General features: G+C 42.5%; 1 protein-coding gene across 5 annotated transcripts in view; it reads left to right on the top strand.

Annotated features, from left to right (window-relative positions):
* The window catches only part of Spire1 (spire type actin nucleation factor 1), a 125,538-nt gene that overhangs the window by 10,328 nt on the left and 92,653 nt on the right, over nucleotides 1-22,557 (top strand). For all 5 annotated transcript variants that reach the window (XM_052742381.1, XM_052742380.1, XM_052742382.1 and 2 more), the window contains exon 2: nucleotides 8,552-8,586. In XM_052742381.1, the coding sequence (XP_052598341.1) occupies nucleotides 8,552-8,586 (35 nt within the window). The remainder of the gene's footprint in view (nucleotides 1-8,551; nucleotides 8,587-22,557) is intronic.

The following is a 22,557-nucleotide window of genomic DNA, read 5'->3' as shown; positions in this document are numbered from 1 at the left end:
CTACCCCCAGTATGCTTCCTCAGTGTGTGTTTTCTGAGAGATGATGAGCACAGTTGGCAAGTGATGGCAGTGTGTAATCAGCCTAGCACATGGGCTCTCTGGCTGGATTGGGCTCTTAGGTTTTCAGTGAAAGCCCAAGTTCTTACTGTATTAGAGGAACCCCTGTTAAACACTTTCATGTGCACATTTCACCAGTATTTGCATGTCTTTCAAGTGAGCTCTACTAGATGTGGAAGGTGCACAGAGGAACAGTACACCCGCACGTAGAAGCTCACAGATGCAGAAGCAGCCACCTGTGGGACAGAACAGTGATTCAGAGGCTAGAGACTGTAGAAACTGTGAGCCCAGAGAAAGAGTGGCTGCCTTTGCCTCATGACTGTTCACAAGCAAGTTTTACCTGGGAGACTGAGTTTGGAAGTTGTGAAGGATGAAGTATGCAGTGGTGTCCACACAGACAGAAGTATGTATGTACATAGAAAGGTTTAGAAATGTGGAAAGACATAGAGTATCCAAAGGCCAAGGTACCACACGTGTAGACACTGTGACATTTGTCGTGCCACCCACTTCCCATGCTAGAAGCAAACATGGCTTACTAATAGGCCATGACTTTTCTTGCTGTTAAATTTATAAGCTGCCTCTTGAGTTCTCAACAGGATGCTTCAGGCAGGCACTACAATTATCTGGACTTGGCATGTGAGGTTAAACCCGTTTGTCTGCTTTGTGGTGGGTGTTCACTATGCCTGGAGCATAGGATGTGTGTGGGAGTGGTGGGGAGTGAGACAGGCTGGAAAGGCATGTTTATTGAGAGCCACATTATTGTTTGTGTCTATAGGTTGGATGGGCAGTGGAGCGCATGTAAGGAATTTAAACTAGAAAATATATAAACAATTATTCTTTTTAGAAAGACATCCAGGCTTTGTAGAAAGTGCCTATCTTCTGCAGTGCCTGTGATCCCAGTACTTACTTGGGAGGCTGAGACAGAAGGATTATTTGAGTTTGAGGCTAACCTGGGCTACATATTGACAACCAGGCCAACCAGGCTACCAGCAAGACCTTGTCTCAACAAAACAGAAGAATAGGTATATGTCTTCTACAAAATGTAACTGGACAGATGCCAGTTGGCATTTCATACTATCTCAGATATTAGTAGTCCCTGAGCTGATAAACCATTGGGGTATTTCAGCTTCAGACCAGAGTGATGAAGATTTGACAGAGCAGTAGGAATTGAAAGTCAGGTTGGTGCTTTAGAAAATGGACCACAGCATGGCTCTTTTGATATATAGGTGGAAGAAGGAAGTCTGGAAGGCTCTCAGACTCCTACCTGGGTGATGGGGAAGGCAGGAGGAGCAGGTTAGGGTGGCAAGATGATGATTTATGCTGCATGGAAATGAAGGTGGCGTGGAACATATTTTCCAGGTAGAGTCATGTTAATTTCCACCAAGTTCCTTTGCTTTTTCAGATGCATGCAAATCACCTTTGATGTCCCCTGGTAGCACAGGACTTCGTTGGGACTGCAGGAGAGATACTGTTTAGATTCTTAGTTCTGAGGCTTAATGTGTAGTTAAAGCCTTTGGTAAGCCACTTAGCCTTTCTGGTTCTGGTTGTTTTTTTTTTTTTGGTGTTGTTGTTGTTGTTTTTTTTTTTTTTTTTTTTTTTTTTTTACTTTGTAAAAATGGGAGTTGTGTTTATCCAGCTTCTAAGACTGTATGTTTGGGTATATTGTCAGCTCATATACAATATACAAAGATATTTTCCTATCTTTTTGTGAAAAGCATTTCAAGATCCTTTGACCGAAGATAGATTCTAAAATGATATCAACTCTATATTTGGAAGTCCAGAAAATGAGGTTGACAAAATGTAGAATGTAGATATTTGTAGTTGCCCTAGGTCTGTGAACAGGTTTTTGAATGGATTTATGAGCTGTGGAGAATTTCTTCAGACTGCTGGAAAAAGTTAGTATCTGATTGCCATTCATAATGATTTCTATGAGTAGTTTTTATGTGGTTCTATTTCTCTGAACTATCTAGAGGAGGCAACTCTGTTGATTGATGGGGTCGTCACTGTGGCTAAGGATGCTCACTGTCTGGTTGCAGAGGTGCCATTTAAATCCTTTCTTTTTTTTTCTTTTTGGTTTTTCGAGACAGGGTTTCTCCATGTAGTAATGGTGCCTGTCCTGGATCTCGCTCTGTAGACCAGGCTGGCCTTGAACTCACAGAGATCCGCCTGGCTCTGTCTCCCGAGTGCTGGGACTAAAGGTGTGTGCCACCACTGCCCGGCTCATTTAAATCCTTTTAACCAGATTTGAATTGGGCTGTTTTTCCTCTGACTGAGTTTTAGGTTATGGTTGAGTTTTAGGGGGTTCTTCATATCAAGTCTTTGATGTTTAGTTAATTTCTTTTGGATGGAATGAGATAAGGGTCTATCGTCATTTCTCCTGTATGTGGATATCCAGTTTCCCTAAGACTGTCTGTTGGAGAAACTGTTCCTTCTTCATTAGCTGGCCTTGGCAGAGACACAAACAACTTCCCATGCATGTATTCTTGATTCAGTTGCTTTTCTTTCCAGCTGACTGTTAGTTATTTATTTGTTGACTATTTAGTCTAACCTCCCTAAGTTCTCTGGGAGATGAAGGGGGGTTTCTTTACATCAGTAATAAAACTGTGCAAATGTATTTCTTCATTTCTGTAACATTTCATTTGAGATGTAGTTTAAATGAGACATTTGGACTATTGCCTGATGTATGTAGTATTAAATCTTGGGAGAAAATTGACCATTCATTAGCTTAGTGGCTCTCGGGCTTGGACATTCTTCTTTGTTTGTGCTTATTTCATTCTGTTTATCTTTGAAGAAGTTAGGCACTCTAGAGGCTGAATACCAGTGATTTCCATGCGAGGCTGGGGAACATCATGAGACCCCTTACTCAAAAACAGAACACAAACTTAGTCCTTTATTTATTATATAATAAAACGTATAATTAGAAAATTACAGAAGGGTTATTTCTTGGTAATAAATATAGTAAAAGTTAAACAGCAAAAATGTGTATGTGGTTGTTTTATTTATTTATTTTTCCTTTTTCCCTCTTTCACTACTGGAGATTAAACCCAGGGACTTGCATGTACTAGCCAATGTTACACTACTGAGCTATACCCTCAAGCCAACCTGGATAGTTTTGATAGCTTAAATAATTCATACCTTTCTCTGCTCTCCTTTCTTCTGCTTCCTTCTCCGCTTCTCCTTCCTCTCCTGTTTTCTTCCCTTTTCCTTCTTCTCTTGAGTCAGGGTTCACGATGTAGTCCCAGCTAGCCTCAAACTGGAAATCCTTCTGGCATCTTCCTTTTGGGTGCTAGGGTTAAGGATGTGCACTACTTCTTAGCAGCCTGCTATTCTTGATAGAGAATTAGTAAGAAAGAGTTAAGTGGAAAGCCAGGCATGGTGGTGCACAGCTTCATCCCAGAGGCAGGCAGATCTCTTTGAGTTGGAGGCCAGCGTGTTCCACATAGGGAACTCTAGACCAGCTAAGGCTAAAGACCCTGTCTCAGAGCGGGGGTGGGTGGTGGTGGGGGGGTGTAGAAAAGTATCAGAGATAGGTCAGCAAGATGGCTCCACAGGAGAGCAGGTAAAATCTGGTGATCTGAGTAGTTCGATCCTCAGAGCCTCCATTGTCGAGGGAGAGAACAACTCCAGAAGGTTGTCCTCAAACTTCCACACAGGGCTCTGTGCGTGCTGTGCTCGGGCTCCTGTGTGTGTACACACACACACACACACACACACACACACACACACATCCACCAAACAAACAAACAAACAAACAAACAAATGAGTAGGTAAGTAAGTAAATAATTTTGGCATTTTTTTTGTTTTGTTTTGGGTTTTTTTGTTTGTTTGTTTTTTGAGACAGGGTGTCTTTGTGTGGCCCTGACTGTCCTGAAATTCATTCTGTAGACCAGGCTGGCCTCGAACTCAGAGGTCCGCCTGCCTTTGCCTCCTGAGTGCTGGAATTAAAGGTGTGTGCCAACACGCACAGCTTACTTTTGATATATTAATAGGGAACTAAAATATAATAATATTCATGAATGGATCCCAGGTCCTCAGTGTCTGTGATCTTTTAAAAATTGAAGTATGGCCGGGTGGTGGTGGCGCACATCTTTTTTTTTTTTTTTTTTTAAAGATGGATTTTTTTTTTAAAGATTTATTTATTTATTATGTATACCGCATGTATGACTGCAGGCCAGAACAGGGCACCAGATCTCATTACAGATGGTTGTAAGCCACCATGTGGTTGCTGGGAATTGAACTCAGGATCTCTGGAAGAGCACCAAGTGCTCTTAACCTCTGAGCCATCTCTCCAGCCCGGTGGCGCACATCTTTAATCCCAACACTGGGGAGGCAGAGCCACGCAGATCTCTGTGAGTTCAAGGCCAGCCTGGTCTACAGAGCAAGATCCAGGACAGGCACCAAAACTACACAGAGAAACTCTGCCTCAAAAAATAAATAAATAAATAAATAAAATAAAATTTTAAAAAATCAAGTGTTATTAGGTTGCAAAAAGTTTTTTAACTGCTAAATTTCGGCGTATTCATTATTCAGAATTATGCTTTTTTGTTTTTAAATTAATGGGACAGCTACCTTAAATCTCAACACCCCTCATCCTCCCTTTTGGAGACAGTCTTAATGTAATATATGCTGGCCTGGAATTCTTAACTATGTAACCCAGGTTGGCCTGGAACTTAGGATAGTCCTATTGCCTCAGCCTTGTACTTAAAGTTAGCTACTATGCTTGTGCTGGGAGATTGTACCTAGTGCCTCACACTCGATAAGCACACATTCTGCCACTGAACTAATCCCCATTCTCTTCAATTATCTTTTGACTCCTCTTATCTTTCACAACCCTGTAGCTGTACCTTGGGCTGCCCATCCCCCTTGCTCTCTAGAACGACAGAAGCATCCTGGCTGGCCTGTGCTTGCACTGTGTCCCTCTGGACAAAGGCTGCCCTAGCCAGTGTCATCCAGTCTCCTGAGGGCTCTTGAGTCCACCAAATCAGGTAGGATAGACTGTGTGCCTTTGCAAAGTGGAGTTCTCCGTTTTTGGTGTGCAGAGCTTGTTTTTCAAATTGGGTAATGGCTCTAATTCCAGATCAGCACCCAGAGCGTCCTCTCCTTCCCATAGGTTAGGTTTTATATTGTCACACGGCACAATCCATGACTTCTCAGCATTGCTGTTCTCTCCTCTGCTTATGCTATAATACATGGAACTGGATTTCTGAGTTTTTACCAATAAAAAGCAGATTTGCTAGGCATGGTTGTTCACACCATTAATTACAGCACGGTAGACGGATCTCTATGAGTTCAAGGCCAGCCTGATCTATATAGAGAGTCCCAGGCTGTCAGGACTGCATATCCAGACCTTGTCTCAAAAAAATCAAATAAACAAGAAACCTCAAGTTAGTATAGGTCTCTAATACTTGTTTGTTTGCCATCTTTCAGGGAGGGGGCAGAGTGTTATGTAACTCAGGCTGGCCTCAACTTCACTGTCTAGCCAAGGATGACCTGACCTTCTGAATCTCTGCTCTTCACCTTCCAAGTGCTGGAATTGCAGGCATGAACCACCACACCTGGTTTACACAGTGCCAGAAATGAACCCAATGCTTTGTGCATACTCTCTACCAACCGAGCTACACTCCCAGCCCTTGATTCCAGAGTTCTTACGCTTTTTTTCTTCCTTAAGAATTACTTCCTATTGATGTGATCCTTGTACTTTTAAAGAAGTTGCTTTCTTTCTGCTCTCCTTCTCCTCTTCTGCACAGTCAAGTACTCAATGTTTCCCCGCAGATACGCTCTGTGCTCTGCTCTGAGCTGTCTCTAACGGTGTTCCTAGGCAAATTAATTGCCAATTCTGTAGGAGTCTTAACTCCTATAAGTAATCTACCACACTATTATGCTCTGAACAGTCTTAGGTTTATATAAATAAAAAATATATCACTATATATGAGTATATTTTTCATTAGCAACAAATTTATGCCATATATTTAGCAATTCCCACTTGCTATATAAAAGCCTTGTAAGTTAAAGTCGTTTTGTATGCATGTTGATACAGTTTTTTTAAATATTTTATCTTTATTTTATTTGCATTGGTGTTTTGCCTGCATGTGTGTCTGAATGAGAGCCTTGGATTCCCTGGAACTAGAGTTACAGACAGTTGTGAGCTGCCATGTGAGTGCTGGGAATTGAACGTGGGTCCTCTGGCGGAACAGGAACAGTCAGTGCTCTTAACCACTGAGCCATCTCCCCAGCCTCCATTGATACAATTTTTATTGCTTGTATATAGTTTATATTTTGCAAGATCCAAGGTTCCCGTTTTCTAGTCTGAGTTTCAGCCACTGTTTTATATTGCATAGGATTATATTAGGATCATTAGGCTTTAAGGAACTGTGGGTTTCAACTGTATTTTTCATTTTAAGAATTGGATGTCCAAAAAAAAAAAAAAAAAAAAAAAAAAAAAAGAATTGGATGTCATACAGATATGATTATTTATGTTTTTTAACGATGTCACTATGAACAGCAAGATGGGTAAATCCTTTTTAAGCATTAAAAATTTCAAGCATGGTAGAACCACTGCTGTGGAATAGGCATAGATGTCGTAGGCAGGGAGAAGTAGGAGTTATAGGAGATTAGTACTGGGAGGGAGGGAAGGCTGTGCAGACATATATGTATAAAGCTCGGACAGCGATGCTTAAGGAGATAGATGGGGCCCATGAGGTGGCTTAATGAGTTAGAGGTGCTTGCCACCAAGCCTGACGATCGGAGTTCAGTCCTCAGGACCTGCATGGTGGGAGGCCTTCTCAGCACACACGTGCTGTGGCATGTTTGTGCACACACATGAATAAATAGTAGATGGAAAAATTAAAGCTTCTACTACCCAATGTAAAGTTATCATCTGGTTTTTATTTAAATAGATGACTCTTAAAGTAGCTGCTTTTATTTTTAAAGTATGATTTTTGTCCCAAATTGACAAAAATATAGTTGTACAAGTTCTTGGTATTATGTCTCATTGATGAGAAAAAACACTGTTGTGGGTATAGTCAGCTGTTGTTGGGTTCCAGGGGTGTCTTAGGGTTTCTGCAATGAAACAACACTATGACCAAAAAGCAAGTTGGGGAGGAAAGGGTTTATTTGGTTTACAGCTCCGCATCGCTCTTTGTCACTGAAGGAAGTCAAGGACAGGAACTCAAGCAGGGCAGGATCCTGGAGGCAGGAGCTGATGCAGAGGCCATGGAGGGGTGCTGCTCACTGACTTGCTCACATGGCTTGCTCAGCCTGCTTTTTTATAGAACCCAGGACCTCCAGGCCAGGGATGGCACCACCCACACCCAGGATGGGCTGGGCCCTCCCACATTGATCACTAATTGAGAAAAAGCCTTACAGCTGGATCTCATGGAGGCATTTCCTCAGCTGAGGTTCCTTCCTCTCTGATGACTCTAGCTTGAGTCAAGTTGTCACACAACCAGCCAGTACAGGGGTTTCTTTCTTCGTTTTCGTTGTTATGTGTTGATACAAGGTCTCACTCTCAGTTCATGTTGGCCAGAAACTCTAGATTCTCCTGCCTCAGCCCAAGAGTCAGTCAGGGTTTCTCTCATGTCTCTTTCTCTCTGTTGTCTGCATTTTTGAGACATTGTCTCACTCTATAGCCCTGGCTGTCCTGGAACTCACAGAGATCCACCTGCCTCTGCCTCAGGAGTTAAAGATGTGTATCAACTATGTCCAGCATTTTTTTTTCTCCTTTCCCCTTTCTTTTGATCATGAATACAGTTTTTTGGGGTTTTTTTTTTTTTTTTTTTACTTTTTCTTGAAAAATTTTCTTTCACCGGGTGGTGGTGGTGCATGCGTTTAGTCCCAGCACTTGGGAGGCAGAGCCAGGTGGATCTCTGTGAGTTCGAGGCTACCCTGGTCTACAGAGCGAGATCCAGGACAGGCACCAAAAACTACACAGAGAAACCCTGTTTCGAAAAACCAAAAAATAATAATAATAATAATAATAATAATTTTTTCTTTCTTTTTTGGGGGGAATCTCATTAGTCCTGGTTGTCCTGGACCTTGCTCTGTAGACCAGGCCAGCCTAGAACTTGCAGTGATCTTCTTTCTCCAGCCTCTTGAGTTCTGGGGTTATGAGTATGCAGTCAGCTTGGTAACTAAATGAACCAACAACTTTGTATATAAAAAAAAAAAAAAAAAATCGGGGGCTGGAGAGATGGCTCAGAGGTTAAGAGCACTGACTGCTCTTCCAGAGGTCCTGAGTTCAATTCCCGGCAGCCTCATGGTGGCTCACAGCCATCTGTAACAAGATCTGGTGCCCTCTTCTGGCCTGCAGTCAGTCATACATGCTGTATACATGGTAAATGAATAAATCTTTAAAAAAAAAAAATCATTCTAGCACTTGTTATTTTCATATGTTTAATATGTTTATTTAAGTCATGGCTATCTTGCTTGAATATATTATTGATGATTTTAAAAGCCCTCAATCATTTGAAAGTAACTTTTTGTATTTTTATTACAGGTAAATTGGGATATTCACACTGTACAGAAACAGAGGTAAGAGAAATGTATGGATATTTCTGTAACACAGCCTTATACTTTTTGGCATGACTTAAGTAGTGAACTCTTGCTGTGGGTTTTTCAGTTTTCAGATAATGCTATATTGAGAACAGGCACCTATCTTCTCTATTCAGGAAGAGCAAGTGAAAAAAATCAGTTACCTTGTCCACTTGTCTGTGGCATTAGGAGAAATGGCTTAAACATAGCTTATTTCCTGTATTTGTAAAATGACTTAACAGAGTGCCGAATAAGAATTATTTTAAGTTTATCTTTAATACAGTGTGGTGTGTCGTGATAATAACATGCTTGAATGGGAACGCTTCCATAGGGCTTCTTTAGTAGGACAAAATTAAGACGTGGGCATTGTTTCAGTGAGATTAATAATGTGAGATGCTTGGGTATTTCTAAAAGTAGGTCCATCACCTTAAAATACTTTTATCCAGGATTCTCATGTGAAATTTGAGGAGTTTCTATATGATTGCTTGTGTTCCTTGCAGGGATTTCAAGGATAACATTAGACGCCAGGTTGCCTATCTGTGTGCCGTCCTATCCAATAGCAGAGCACCATCCTTAGACTAGAGTATTAGCAACCTTGTTAATGCCTAATATTTAAGAAATTGTAGCCAGTGGTGGGGGCGCACACCTTTAATCCCAGCACTCGGGAGGCAGAGACAGATGGATCTCTGTGATTTTGAGGCCAGTCTGGTCTACAAAGTGAGTTCCAGGACAGCCAAATCTACACAGAGAAACCCTGTCTCAAAAAAACAAAAAAATAAAAAAATAGAGATTGTGTGTCTACTTTTATAATGCATCTGAACATTGATAATTGGTTTCAGTAAATTTACTGTAATTTAGTAAATTCAGAATTTTAATTCATTTTGTATAAAATGCAAGCTTCCTAAAAGATGCTACATAATTAAAAAACCAAAAACAATACATTCTTTTTTTAAATTCAGTTCATTTTTGTGTTTTCTATTCAACTTTCAAAGTACAAATTTTCCAAATTAGTTTTTTTAATGGACGAAGAACTTAATATTTTCTTTAAATTTTTTAAAGATCTTCGTATTTTCATATAGTTAGGACTTTTGATACATTTTTCCACAAGATAGAAGAATTTGATCTAAGTCAGAAGAGAGAAGTGTTGCTATAGTTTCAGGGTCTATATATTTATAGCTATGACATTTTGAGCGATGAGTTTTCCCCCAGACCTTTGCCTATAAAATATTTAAGGTCATTTCTGTTAAGCTCGTAAGACCATGGAACTGTAAAAAGAGAACATATGTGAAATGTTTCATTAGCTCCACGGCACTATTGTAAATTAAGAGTACACAAATAAATACAGTTCACATCCATGTGCATTTGGTATTGCAATGTCCTAATGCAAGGCTTGTCAACAGCCTCCTCCTTCTGTCTTGAGGTGCATTGCCCTGAGAGCAGCATGGTTTTAACGGTGTGATTCCTGCGAGCATGACTGTCAGACCAGCTGCAGAGGCAGACAGGAGACTGGCTGTCCATGACTGAGTCCAGTAGAGAGTTAGAAAGGTGTAAAATAGCACCTTAATATTTTTGTTCAACGGTAGTTCTTTTTCTTCCTTAAAAGTGTTATTTATATTAATGGGCTGCAGGTTTGAGTGGTTAAATTAATAAATGTCTTTAAATTTTGTTTTGATTTCTAGTTTTGTTAATGTTAGTAGTTTACAGACTGCATCAATAAAAGCTCTTTGCAGCGATATTTTTTGTTTTTGTTTTTGTTTTTCAAAGGGTGCCAAGGTTGGAGAACCTGGCACTCTTGGGCTGGAGCTCGCCTACAAGTGCAGCTTGTTTCTGAGAAGTGGAGCTGGGGCAGAGAGGAAGCTAGAGTGCTGTGGCAGCACTCGGGAGTCCCTGCTGGCCGATAGAAAAGTCAGGCCTGGGAGAGTTGCCCGGACTAGACAGGGTACTTCTGAGAGCCCGTCTGGTTCTGAATTGATTTTCTTCTTGAGGAAGGAGACTCCCACGTCAGGTGTGTGGCAGGCAGGCCTGACTAAGAATGTATAGCGCTAGCTGTGTCCCGACTGTGTCCATGCCTGAGCATGTGAGTGGGTGGGGGTCGGTGGTGGAGGAGGGGTGGCCAGCGCCCTCTCCTCCCAGCTTTCTCGTGTCTTCGTCCGTGATGGATTCCTGCGAAGGCGGGCTTGATGAAGATGGAGCATGCCTTGATGTAGCGTACTGTTACTCTTCTTTGAAAGGGGCCTCATGGAGGAAAATAAAATTACCTTTCCTGAGGCTGTAGGAGCCTGATCAAAGCAATGTAGTCAGCATAGAGTTTTTAATAGTACATAAAAGCCATGTTAGGAATTATCTTTTAGCTTTTAAATATGAATTTTAGTTTATTATTTGAGATTTCATAAATGTATACAATGTATTTTGATCATGTTCACTCATTTTCATTCTCCAACTCCTCTTGGATCCTCTTCTTCATTCCCCATCTCCACACTTCATGTCCTCTTTATTTTCCTCTTAAAACATCACACTGAGACAGTTTGCACTGCCCATGTGTGCGTAGGTGTGAGGTCATCCCCTGGAACAGGCCGTCTACCGGGGCCACACCCCTAAAGAAAATGACTCTCTCTCCCTGTGCAGGTTAGTTGTGTTGTCATCTTGACATAAGCTAAGTTCATCTGGGAAGAGAGAACGAAATTGAGAAAACGCCTCCATCACACTTTCTTGACTTAGGATTGTTGTGATAGCTCTGGGCGGATGGTCCTCAGTTGTCTAAGCTGGCTGAGCAAACCATGAGGAGCAAGCCAGTAGGCAGTGTTGCTCTGTGGTGTCTGCTTCAGTTCCTGCTCCAGTTCCTGTCTGCCTTCCTGCCCTGGTTTCCTTTCGTGACGGACGTAAGTGATAAGATGAAGTACACCCTCTCCTCCCTTGCTTTTGGTTATGGTGTTTATCGCAGCAATAGGAAGCAAACTAGAATATTTCCCTAGCAGCTATCAACTAATAGCTCCTCAGCTACGGGTAGGAGCTTGTGAGTCCCTCCCCTCAGCCCATGCTGGAATGGTGACTGGCTTCATTTTGTGCAGGTCTTGTGCAGGCAACCACAACTGCTGTGAGTTCAGAGTGCAGCTGCCTGTCATGTGCAGAAGACACCGTTTAACCCTGTTTCTCAAGGACCCCCGGTTCTTATTGTTGTTCTGCCCCATCTCCCCCAGTGTTCTCTGAACCTCTGGGGAGGGTACGTGGTATAGATACCTGGCTTATGGCTGAGAACACCATAGACATATACTCTCTGCATTTTGGCTGCAGTCCACTGTACAAGGAAGCTTCTCAGGTGAGGACGGGAAGCTGCACTAACCTGTGGGTATAGGAGTATGTATTTAAAAGGCAATTTGGTACTATAGCTGCTTACTGAAATAATAGTAGGGTCTCTTCTAGGGCTTGTGAGCTCACTAGCCATGAGTTTAGGCCACATACTGTACCAGGGTACCTGGTTTCCTCCTGTGGAAAGCCCTCAAATTCGGTATAAAGTGCTGGCTACTCTAACATTCATGGTACTATTGCACCCATGAGGATATCAATCTTGCCATATTTTGGTCACAGAGTTCACAGCTGGGTAAAACTGTTGATGGCCATCCCCTGCAGCAGCCTATAGATCACTTTCTGGTACCATTAGAGCTAGCTGTTATGGACAAAGCTTCAAGGTCAGTACTAGCTTGATTTCTCTATGTCCTGTGACCAAAGTGTGTGGTGTCTTCAGCAATAGGGTCCTACCTGCCATGAAGTTTGGGAAGACAAGTAGGAGCAATGCCTATAGCCTGTATTATTTGGGTTATGTCTTTGGGGACACACACACTACCCCCACCTACACACTGATTAGGTTTTGTTATTGGTTTGAGACCAGATCTCTTTATGTAGCCATGCTATCTTGGAACTCACTATGTAGACCAGGATTGCATTGAACTCACAGAGATCTGCCTACCTTTGCCTCTTGAGTGCTAAGATTAAAGGAGTGTGCCACCACACCCAGCTGGTTAATTTTTTGTCAGCACAAGCTAGGTTCATCTGGGAAGAGGGAATCTAATTTAAGAAAATGTCTCCATCAGATTTGCCTATAGGCAAGTTTGTCAGAGCATTTTCTTTATTAATGATTGATGTGGGAGGGCTGAGCACACTGTGGGTGGTGCTACTCTTTGGCATATCATTCTGGGAAGTATAAAAAATGTAGCTGAGCTGGGTGGTGGTGGCACACACTTTTAATCTCAGCACTCAGGAGGCAGAGGCAGGTGGATCTCGTTGAGTTGAAAGCCAAGCCTGGTCTACAGAATGATTGCAGAACAACCAGGGCTACACAGTGAAACCCTGTCTTGAAAAAACAAAACAAAACAAAGCAAAAAACAACAAAAATAAATAAATAAAAAGAAATGTAGCTGATAGTGAATCTGGGAAGGAAGCCAGTAAACATCGTTCCTCCATGGCATCTGCTTCAGCTCCTCCCGTGACGTCCCTTCATGATGGACTGTAAGCTGTAGATGAATAAAAGAAGCCCTTTCTTCCTGACGTTCTTGGTCATGGTGGTCATGGTGTTTGTCATTGCAGTAGAAACTTAACTAAGACACCCGCCTCCTAATGACTCAAGGGGAGGTATTCCATATTAGAGCTTTTATTTGGCTAACTATGGCTCCTGGGGGTTCTTAATCCCTTGTATAGTGTAATTTCTATTTAATCTCTCTCTCTCTCTCTCTCTCTCTCTCTCTCTCTCTCTCTCTCTCTCTGTGTGTGTGTGTGTGTGTGTGTTTAGGAAGCTTATAAAATAGTAGGTTTCCATATGACATTTGAGACATCTTTAGTATTAATTCTCTTCTGCTCTCTCCTCTGTCTGCCCTCACATTCCCCTCCCATCTTCTCATTTTCTTACTTATACTTCCTTTATAATTTATTTTATTTTTGTATGTTTTACTTTTATTTACTTATTTTGTGTATGTATGTGTGTGTGTGTGTGCTCACACATGCATGTAGAGATCAAAGAATAATTTTTGAGCGTCGTTTCTCCCCTCCCGCCCTGTCATTTCGGAAGTATCAAACTTGCAGCCAGGTTTGGTAGCATGTCCTTTTAACCATGGAGCCATCTTGCTGGCCCCTATAATCCTCTTTTTAGTACTTTTTCTAATTCATAGAAACCAAATTGAAATTGAATATAAAGAAAGCCAGGAGAAGCTGGGCAGTGGTTGTACATGCCTTTAATTCCAGCACTCAGGAGGCAGAGGCAGGCAGATCTCTGTGAGTTCAAGGTCAGCCTGGCCTACAGAGTGAGTTCCAGGACAGCCAGGACTACACAGAGAAACTCTGTCTTGAGAAACAGTGGAAAAACCAGAGGAGTATTTTTGGTATTCAGTTAGGCCTTTTTCCTTAAGGCAGCCTGGTATCTCTTAAAGTCAAGCATTTTAAACGTCTCTCTCTCTCTCTCTTTGGGAAGGTTTTATTATTTTCAGTGCTTGGTATTTAACTTAGGTCCTGGCACATACTAAGTCAGTGCTGTACTGCATAGATATACCTTAGCCACCTGGAAAATGTCTTCACAAACTTGACCCTTAGCGTTCTCAGCACTGGAATTTGTGAAGGAACTATCCCCTTTCTTGTTCTGTCCTTGTTTTGATTTTGAGACAGGTCTTGCTGTGTATCCTGGGCTGGCCTTGAACTCACTGTGTAGCCAAGTGGCCTTTCACATGCAGCAGTACTTCTGCCTCAGCTTTCTGTGTGTCAGGGTGACAGGGACACACCACTGTGCCAGCTTAGCTGTTTTCTTTTTCTTTTTTCCTCTCATGGCCAGCTTTCATAGATTTGCTTTATGGAATGTTCTTTAAATAAAGACAGGCTTTTCACTGTGTAGTAGATGCTAGCCTTTACCTCACACTCCTGCATATACTGCCCGAGTGTTGGGACTTCAGGTATATGCCATCATGCCTGGCTTCAGTATGAATATTTAAAAGTTTTTAATAGGCAATTAAATTTCCCCCTTTTTTGATTCTTAATAATTTTAAAATTTTAATTAAAATACAATTACATTGTTTCCCTCTAACTTCTTTTTCCTCCTACCAAACCCTCTCATTTTCTCTCCCTCTAACCCCCCCCATTTGTGTCTCTTTGATTATTATTGTTACATACATGCATGCATGCATGCATATGTATATATAAACACAAATACATAAATGCAACCTGCTGACTCTGTTTTGTGTTGTTTGTGTGTGTATGATTTCAGGGCTGACCACTTGGTTTTTGAAGGCATAATTTCCAGTGGTTTATGACCACACCCTTCTAGGCATCCTCATGGTCAGATCCCATCATCCCCACAAGTCCCACCCCTATATCTTCATATTCCCACACCTAGCAGACATCCATCTCTTGCTGTTCTTAATGCTTTAAGGAGACCTGCAATCCTTCTTCCCAGAAGTGGCTCACAGTCCAGCTGGTAACTTATAAACTTATAAATGGGTGACTGACCTGTGCCTGCACTTGCCTATCCAGAAGGCAACTCTGACCCAGGCTTAGGGAGAGCTTTTACTACTGCCATTTTAAAAGTTTTCCTAAGCCGTTATTTAAATAGTATGCATGGATCTGAATCCTTGAAGAAAGCTGCTGGACACGTAAAATTACTAGATTGTAACTGAATTTGTAGTTTTTAGTCTGAGCATGCTCCATTTCGTCTTGTATATTAACTGCTACCAATCAGAGAGCACGCAGCCTTTCCCTTTGAAAGGAGAGTGGTTAAATGAGTAACTAGAACAGGCTGCTGTTCTTGTGGAGCATTGGCTGTGTTTTAAGTGGAATAGGTTAAACCATTATATAACAGGTAGTTAGCTTTATCATTACTTAATCTTGATAGAGCTCCTTTAATTGGGCACTCATTGATAGAGCTGATTGTAATCTGTGCAATAAAAGAAAAACTGGAGCTTCACTGAAGGAAACTGTTATAAACACTCATGCTTACATTTTAAAAGATTTATTTTTATTTTTAGTTATGTATATGTGTGTGGGTATGTGTGTTTGAGTGCAGTGCCCATGAAGGCCAGAGGCAGTGGATTCCCTGGAGCTGGAGTTACAGGCTGTTGTGAGCCATCTGGGATGGGTGCAGAGAACTCTGGTCCTCTGCAAGAATGATAGGTACTCTTAACTGCGGAGTCCACTATCCACCTCCTCACGCTTATATCTTAAACAGTTCATAAATACTGTTTGTAATACTTACACTCCTACATGCATTTTTAAAAACTACAGAGGGACTTTTGTGGTAGACATTGATGGAGACATTAATTTTAATAACAAATTTATGAACTGATATTATGATTATTGATATTTTGGAGATGAGAATTAAAGAATAGAGACACATAGTAACTTTTGATGTTAATCTTCCCTATTGACTTTAGAATCACTTGGGAGACACACTTGTGGATATGCTTGTGAGGATGTTTCTAGAGAGTCTTAACTCTGAAGAGGGAAGATTCACCTTAACTATGGGCAGCACTGCCTCATGGGCAAGGGTCCCAAACTGAATAAAAAGATAAAAAGGAGAAAGTGAGCTGAGCACCAGCATTCACCTCTCTCTGCTTTCTGTGAACACAGTGTGACCAGCCAGCTCCTGCTGCTGCTGCTATGCCTTTCTACCATGATGAACTGTACTGTGCACCTGTGAGCAACCGTGAGCGGGAGGACCCTTCCTTTGGTTGCTTTTGTCTGGTACCTCGTTACAACAGAAGTAACTGGTACACTTGCCCAGGCTCAGATGGCTAGTAGGTAGCAGTACTCACTGCTTGCTTCCCTGTGTTGTCTTTGTCCAGCTTGTTGTTACCTTCAGTGTGATGCGGCGACCCAGTGTGGAAATCATCTCAGTGTCCCTTTGGAACAGTGAAATGAGGAGGTGTCATATTCTGTCTTCACGTGCCTCTAGCCAGTGACTCCTTCAGTTACAGCTTTTTGAAGCCAGGGATGTGCTTCAGCTAAAATGAAACTTGGGAAAAGGTCCGATGCAGCCCATGAGCCCTCAGCCCTCATGGATTAGATGGGTGCAGGTTTTTTTTCTGTAGGAATTTATAAAATAGGGCGATTCTAATCACTCAGAATGGTTTAAGATTTGTCCTATATATTGAAATCCTTGGGGAAACTGGACCTGTAATTCTAGGTGTGCCTTGGGGAAACTTACATATCTTGGGAATGAATTAAAAAATACGTTGACCTTAGTGTCTTAGACACTTGCTCCCTGTGGTTGTTTGTGGATAGTTTTTGGCCTATACTTCAGTGGGTGAGAAGTTTCCTGATAGCCTAAAATAAATAACTAAAGGTAATGTGTAGGGTGTGTTGCTTTAATGCAGAGTATAACATTGAAAAATGTGCATTTGGTCTTTAGCCAAATCTGCGCATTCCATTTTGACCTCACCTCTGGCTCATGAATGCTCATGTGATAATTGGATGCATACTGCTTTTTAAGTTGACACTGGCTAAACTTTGGTTAATTTCAGAAGTGATTAAAAAAAAAAACCCAACCTGAAAGAAGTAATGTGACGTTTTTAATAAAAATATCAGCAGGCCGAGGAAATGGCTCAGCTGGTCTAGTGCTGCTGCACAGGCCTCAGGGCCGGAGTTCACCCCCAGCACCCATGTAATGCTCCGGCATGGCACCTACCCGGAACCCGAGCACAGGGAAGACTTGCAGAGCAGTGGTGCTTTTGCTGGCAGTTGACTGGAAGATGACCTCAGCTGTCCGAAGTCCTGTGTGAGACCCCAGCATGGCTTCCCTCTTCTCAGAGCCAGCCAAGAAGCAGCTCCTCCAACACTGGGTAACATGACCATGGACTTGGAACCATAAGCATCGCGTCAGCTTTGCTATGTTCTGTTGCCTAGAGGCATACTGCAGGTCTCATCTACATGACCGTCAGGATGTGGAGACCACAGGGCCACCGTAGAGTCTGTCCATAGGATCGGAGGTCACAAACCATATGACATGCCACTTACTGTGCTGTAAGAGCACACTTCTGCCTCTCAGGGAGCTTGCTAACCCTGCATGACCCAGGGACATGAGATAGATGAATACCCTAGGAGCTATGTGCCCACCTGTACTTCTCCTAAAGACAAAACTAAGGAACTGTTCTAGGTTAAAGGAGGCTAAACAGATAAGGACAAATGGAATCGATGATACTGGTTAGGAACAAAGTACAGAGAACACATTTAGGGGACAGTTGTTGACATTTCAATATGAATTATGCATTGCATTGTATAGGTGATAATTTTTCTGATTTGGATAACTACTGTGGTCATCTAAGATATGTCCTTAGTTTTAGAAAATAAAATTCTACAATATTTGGATAATAGGTAGGCATTTTGTGTGCTACTTTACTCCCAGATCTGAGGTGGGGGGATAGAGAAGTGTGATACAGCAGATGAGACAGTCTTAATTAATTATTGATAAATCTGGTAAAAGACAAGTAGACATTCTTAAGGGCACTTTTGAGATGTTTCTGAAACTTTAAAATTATATCACAATAAAGTTCCCCAAATTGACTTGAATGACAAGAAAATTGTCCTGGAAGTTGGGAGTCTAATTGGGGATTGGCCTTAGTTAATGCTGGTCTATCTGTCCCCAGCTCCAATCTCTTAGGAACTCCTCCTCTGCCATATGCCAGGGATCCTTAGAGATGCCGCCTTTCTCCCTGAGTCAATAAATATTGTTGCTATTTAAGTTGGTTTAAGATTTTGTAAATTGCTGAGTGGTGGCAGTGGTGGCACATGCCTTTAATCCCAGCACTCGGGAGGTAGAGGCAGGCAAATCTCTGAGTCTGATGCCAGCCTGGTCTACAGAGTGAGTTCCAGGACAGCCAGAGTTGTAACACAGAGAAACCCTGTCTTGAAAAACTAACCAGCCAACCAAACAGAAAACCAACCTATAAGCAGTGCTTTATGTTACACATTCATTGAGACAAGTACAGCTGGAAAGCAGGTGTGAGGGGAGAGCCCTTTCCTTTTCTTCTGTGGTCATTAAATGTCATTAGACTTGTGTCTTGTCTGAGGGAAATCTTAGAGGTAAAATACTGTTTTAATAAAATCTAGGAGCATGGAGAGTATTCAGAAAAGAATCAGTTCTTCTGAGGTAATTTTAGATTTGCAATACCTTCTAAACATTGTATATGTCTAGTTTAGTTTAAAATACAGTTGTAGACCTGTTAGATGGCTCAGCAGGAGTATCTACCTGCAGCTAAGCCTGTGAGCTCGAGTTCTATCAAGCCCTGGAACCCACTTGGTAGAAATGACTCCAGAAAGTTGTCTTCTGACCTCCACAGGCGTACTGTGACACATCTGTGCCCCCGCCCCCACATACATGTGCCAGTGTAGTTAAGTCATACCAGGCAAGTACAAGAAACTATGTAACTAAATGTCACAGTTATTACTTAGTGTCTACATTTATTTCAGAATTTTGAAATGTCAGTGGTTTGATATCCTTTCCTTTGGTGATTCAGTCTGGTCTATTGTATAAAAATGCAAAATATTCAGACTGTGTGCTGCCTTGGCGTGCAGACACCAGTCCAGGCCAGTTGTCTCCACACCCACCACTTCATCCAGCTTCCTGGAGTCCCTAGTAGATGCGATTGGGCAGGGCCTACACACCCAACTATGCGCTAGTGTGGGCATGGGAGCCACTGGGGTCCACTCTTCTCTCCTTCAGCTGGCACACTTAATCAGGACTGTTCTAGTTGGTTTTCTGTTGTAATAACACTAGCCAAAGCCAGCTTGGGGAGGAAAGGGTTTAGTTTGCTTTACACTTCCAGTCCAGGGCAGGAGCTCCAGGAAGAACATGGAATCAAGAACTGAAGCAGAGACCATGCAGGAGTACGGCTTACTTCGCGGCTTGCTCTCAGGCTTGGGTTCTGCTACCTGCACAGCCCATGCCCTACTGCCTAGGGATGATAGCACCCACAGTGTACTGGGCCTACATCAGTTAGCAATCAAGAGGATGCCCCACAGACCTGCCTACAGGCCACTCTGATAGAGGCAGTTTCTCAGCTGTCTTCCTCTTCTGGGTGTGTCAGGAAGACAACCAGTATTAGCTGTCACAGACTTCGTGGTAAGTGGTGTCAAGAAATTAACTCAGCTATTTCAGGCCTTTGAGAAGCTCTGAAAAAGCCGTAGAAAACTGTCTACTTTGCTTCTTGAGCGCTATTAGTATAAGAGAAATCAGGAGTTGAAGCTGTTGGTATATAGTCTCAGCAAATTGTCACTCTACAGCATTTCTTTTCTTCCTTGCCAAGCATGTCTTTGAAGCAATCAAATTTATTTTGGGGACCCTGAGATGAATTCTGCAATTAACAAATGTGCAAAACAGCCAGGCACAGACATTCAGAATTAGTCTTTCCTTACTTAGTGGTACCAGTGTAGCATAGGAAAGCTTTTCTGGCTTCTACCTGTCTACACGAGTCTTCAGTGCCTGTTCATGGGTTAAAGCAGCACCTGCCACCTGGTCACAGCACAGCCTTCCCCTCTGTATCATTACTTCTGGAGCCCAGAAAGGGGGGATGGCTGGTGGGAAATGAAACAGTGACTCTGAGTAAGGGGTGCTCAGGTTGTACAAAGAGGCAAAAGAAGCAGGTCTGGTCCACCTTCAAAGCTGGAATTGTGGAAGCAACAGGGCTGTGGAGATGGGAGCAGGGTTTGCTTGTCTTACAGTGAGGAGGAAGTAAGAGGGTCCCTGGTCCTAAATGCTCACGTCTGCAGGGATCGTGTATTTTGAGACAGTCTCCTCAGGGTTAGGGTTAGGGTTGTACCCCAGGCGAAACTTGAACTTGCAATAGGAGAATCGTGAAGTTCCAATCCTCTGTCTCTACTTCCCAAGTGGTGGGATTATAAGTGTGCACCACCCTCCTCAGCTTGTCCTCTGGGTCGAACCCAGAACCTCTTGCACACTGAGCAGACACTCTGCCTACCAGCTGAGCCACAGCTCCAGCCCTCAATGACTTCCTATAATGTGAAGTCAGTTGTTAGAAAGTTAATGGCAAAGGCCTGTCTCCCTTTTTTTGTGAATTATTTGATTGTCATTTTAAACATTAAGATCAATCAAGTAGGAATAAAATAGTATTTGTCCTTGGAATATATGGAATTTGGTCTAAGCTACAGATTTCCCCTAATGAAATTTCACTGTGAATTGTCTGTCACAATTACTTATGTTGATTACTCAAAAATACTTCCTCTCTAACTTTGTAGGGAAATATTTCTTTCTAAGCTTCTGTTCAGTAAAATCTAAATACTCAGTGACTGTCTTTTCTGTCTGATTTGTGTATTACTGTATTTTTGAACATTGGAAGTAGAATGATGAAAGAGAAAAATGTATGTCTGTGACACAAAAAAGGCAAAATAAAACTGAAATTCTAGTGATGGTTTTGAGAGTTGAAGAGTTGAGACTGACGTGAGAGGGAAACACCTGTTTACTCGACACATGAAACAAGAGAAAGTACTAGTTGCCTTTCCTGGGCTTCTGTTTAAGTCCTCACCTCTTTTTCATTCAGTAAAAATAGGCGGGTACTCTAGGCCTTCCCGTTTTCTCGGCTCCTTGAATTTCCTTGAAAACTGCACATGGAGTCAGACCCCGTTGCACACCTGTCCTTGACAGTCCAGAGCTCTGCAGAGTCGGGGTGGAGCTAGAGCAGCGATAAGGACTCTGGGTCTGGCCATTGTGTCCTTCCAACAATGGCTCCTTGTAAGGCAGGTTGAGTGCATCAATACTACATTGTAGTTCTGGTGTGTGTAATTGGTACAGTGTCTCTTCCAGCCCTCTCCCCAACTTTCTTCAGGTGGCAAATAGGTCAAGGTCTTGTGGATAAATGTGACTCTCTGAGGTACATGAGGAAGATAGCAAGGACGGGCTTCTCAAATGACAGTGGCCTCTGACCTCAGAAATCCACGGTTTCTGCTGTGACATCTCTCCTGACAGTTACCTCCCGAAGCCAGACAGACTATCTCTTCTCCCTCTGGCTCTCTCTTCCCCTCAGGTGTTTTTCAGGAGCTGTGCACCTTTGTTTTTGAGACAGGGTCTTTCTCTGGGACTTGAGGAATGATAATTTGGTTCTCTGGCCGGCCAGTGAGCCCTAAGGATCTGTCGTCTTGTCTTCTCCATGCTAGGATTACACGTGTGCAGCACCCTGCTCTCTTTTTAACGTCGTGTGTGCTGGGGATCAGTAAGCACTGTACTGGCTGAGCTTTCTCCCCAGCCCTCCAGGTCACACTTTGGATGTCCTGTGTATCTCTTCCTCTTGACCGAGCTGTTGACCGAGCTGTTTGAGGTCAAGGACTGTGCTTCATCTGTCTTCGCAACACATTTCAGTGTGTGGTGTGAAGCAGGGCTTAAATGAAGATTAGTTGCAGAGTTGCTTAAAAACCACAGACACAACTTTGACTGTTTGGGGAGAGGGAGGGTTGGGCAAAGGGCTCACGAAGCCTAGCCTTTCCTCCAACTCGCTAGATGGCTGAAGCTGTTGTCAACTAGTCTTCCTGCCTCCACCTCCAGAGTGCTTGGCTTACAGGCATGTAGCCCCGGTGCACACTGGACGACTTCAGATGTCTGCTGTTCTCCTGTCTCAGTGGCAGGTGTGCTGTATTCCGTTTTCTTTAATGCACGTAACCCATGCTAAGGATTCTAGTTCACTTTGGCTTGTTTATATTAATATTTGTTTGTTTGTTTTTGAGATGGGGTCTCACTATATACAGCCCTGGTAGGCCTAAAACTTGATATGTAGAGCAGGCTGGCCTTGAACTCAGAGAGATCTGCCTGCCTCTGTCTCCTGAGTGCTGAGATTAAAGGCATGTGCCAGGCTTTATTTATATTAATTTTTACAGTAAAAAATGGAATGGTTAGAAAATAAGCCATCCCCCATCACCTCCTGTTCCCACTCCCTAGTAATAAAAGCCATTAGAATTTTATATTTTTCTTACCTTTTTTTCCTTGTGGGCATGTGT

The sequence above is a fragment of the Peromyscus californicus genome, unplaced genomic scaffold (genome assembly GCF_007827085.1).
Source record: "Peromyscus californicus insignis strain IS unplaced genomic scaffold, ASM782708v3 Scaffold_17__1_contigs__length_78620276, whole genome shotgun sequence".
Taxonomy (NCBI): Eukaryota; Metazoa; Chordata; class Mammalia; order Rodentia; family Cricetidae; genus Peromyscus; species Peromyscus californicus.
This window is presented reverse-complemented; position numbering and strand designations above follow the sequence as displayed.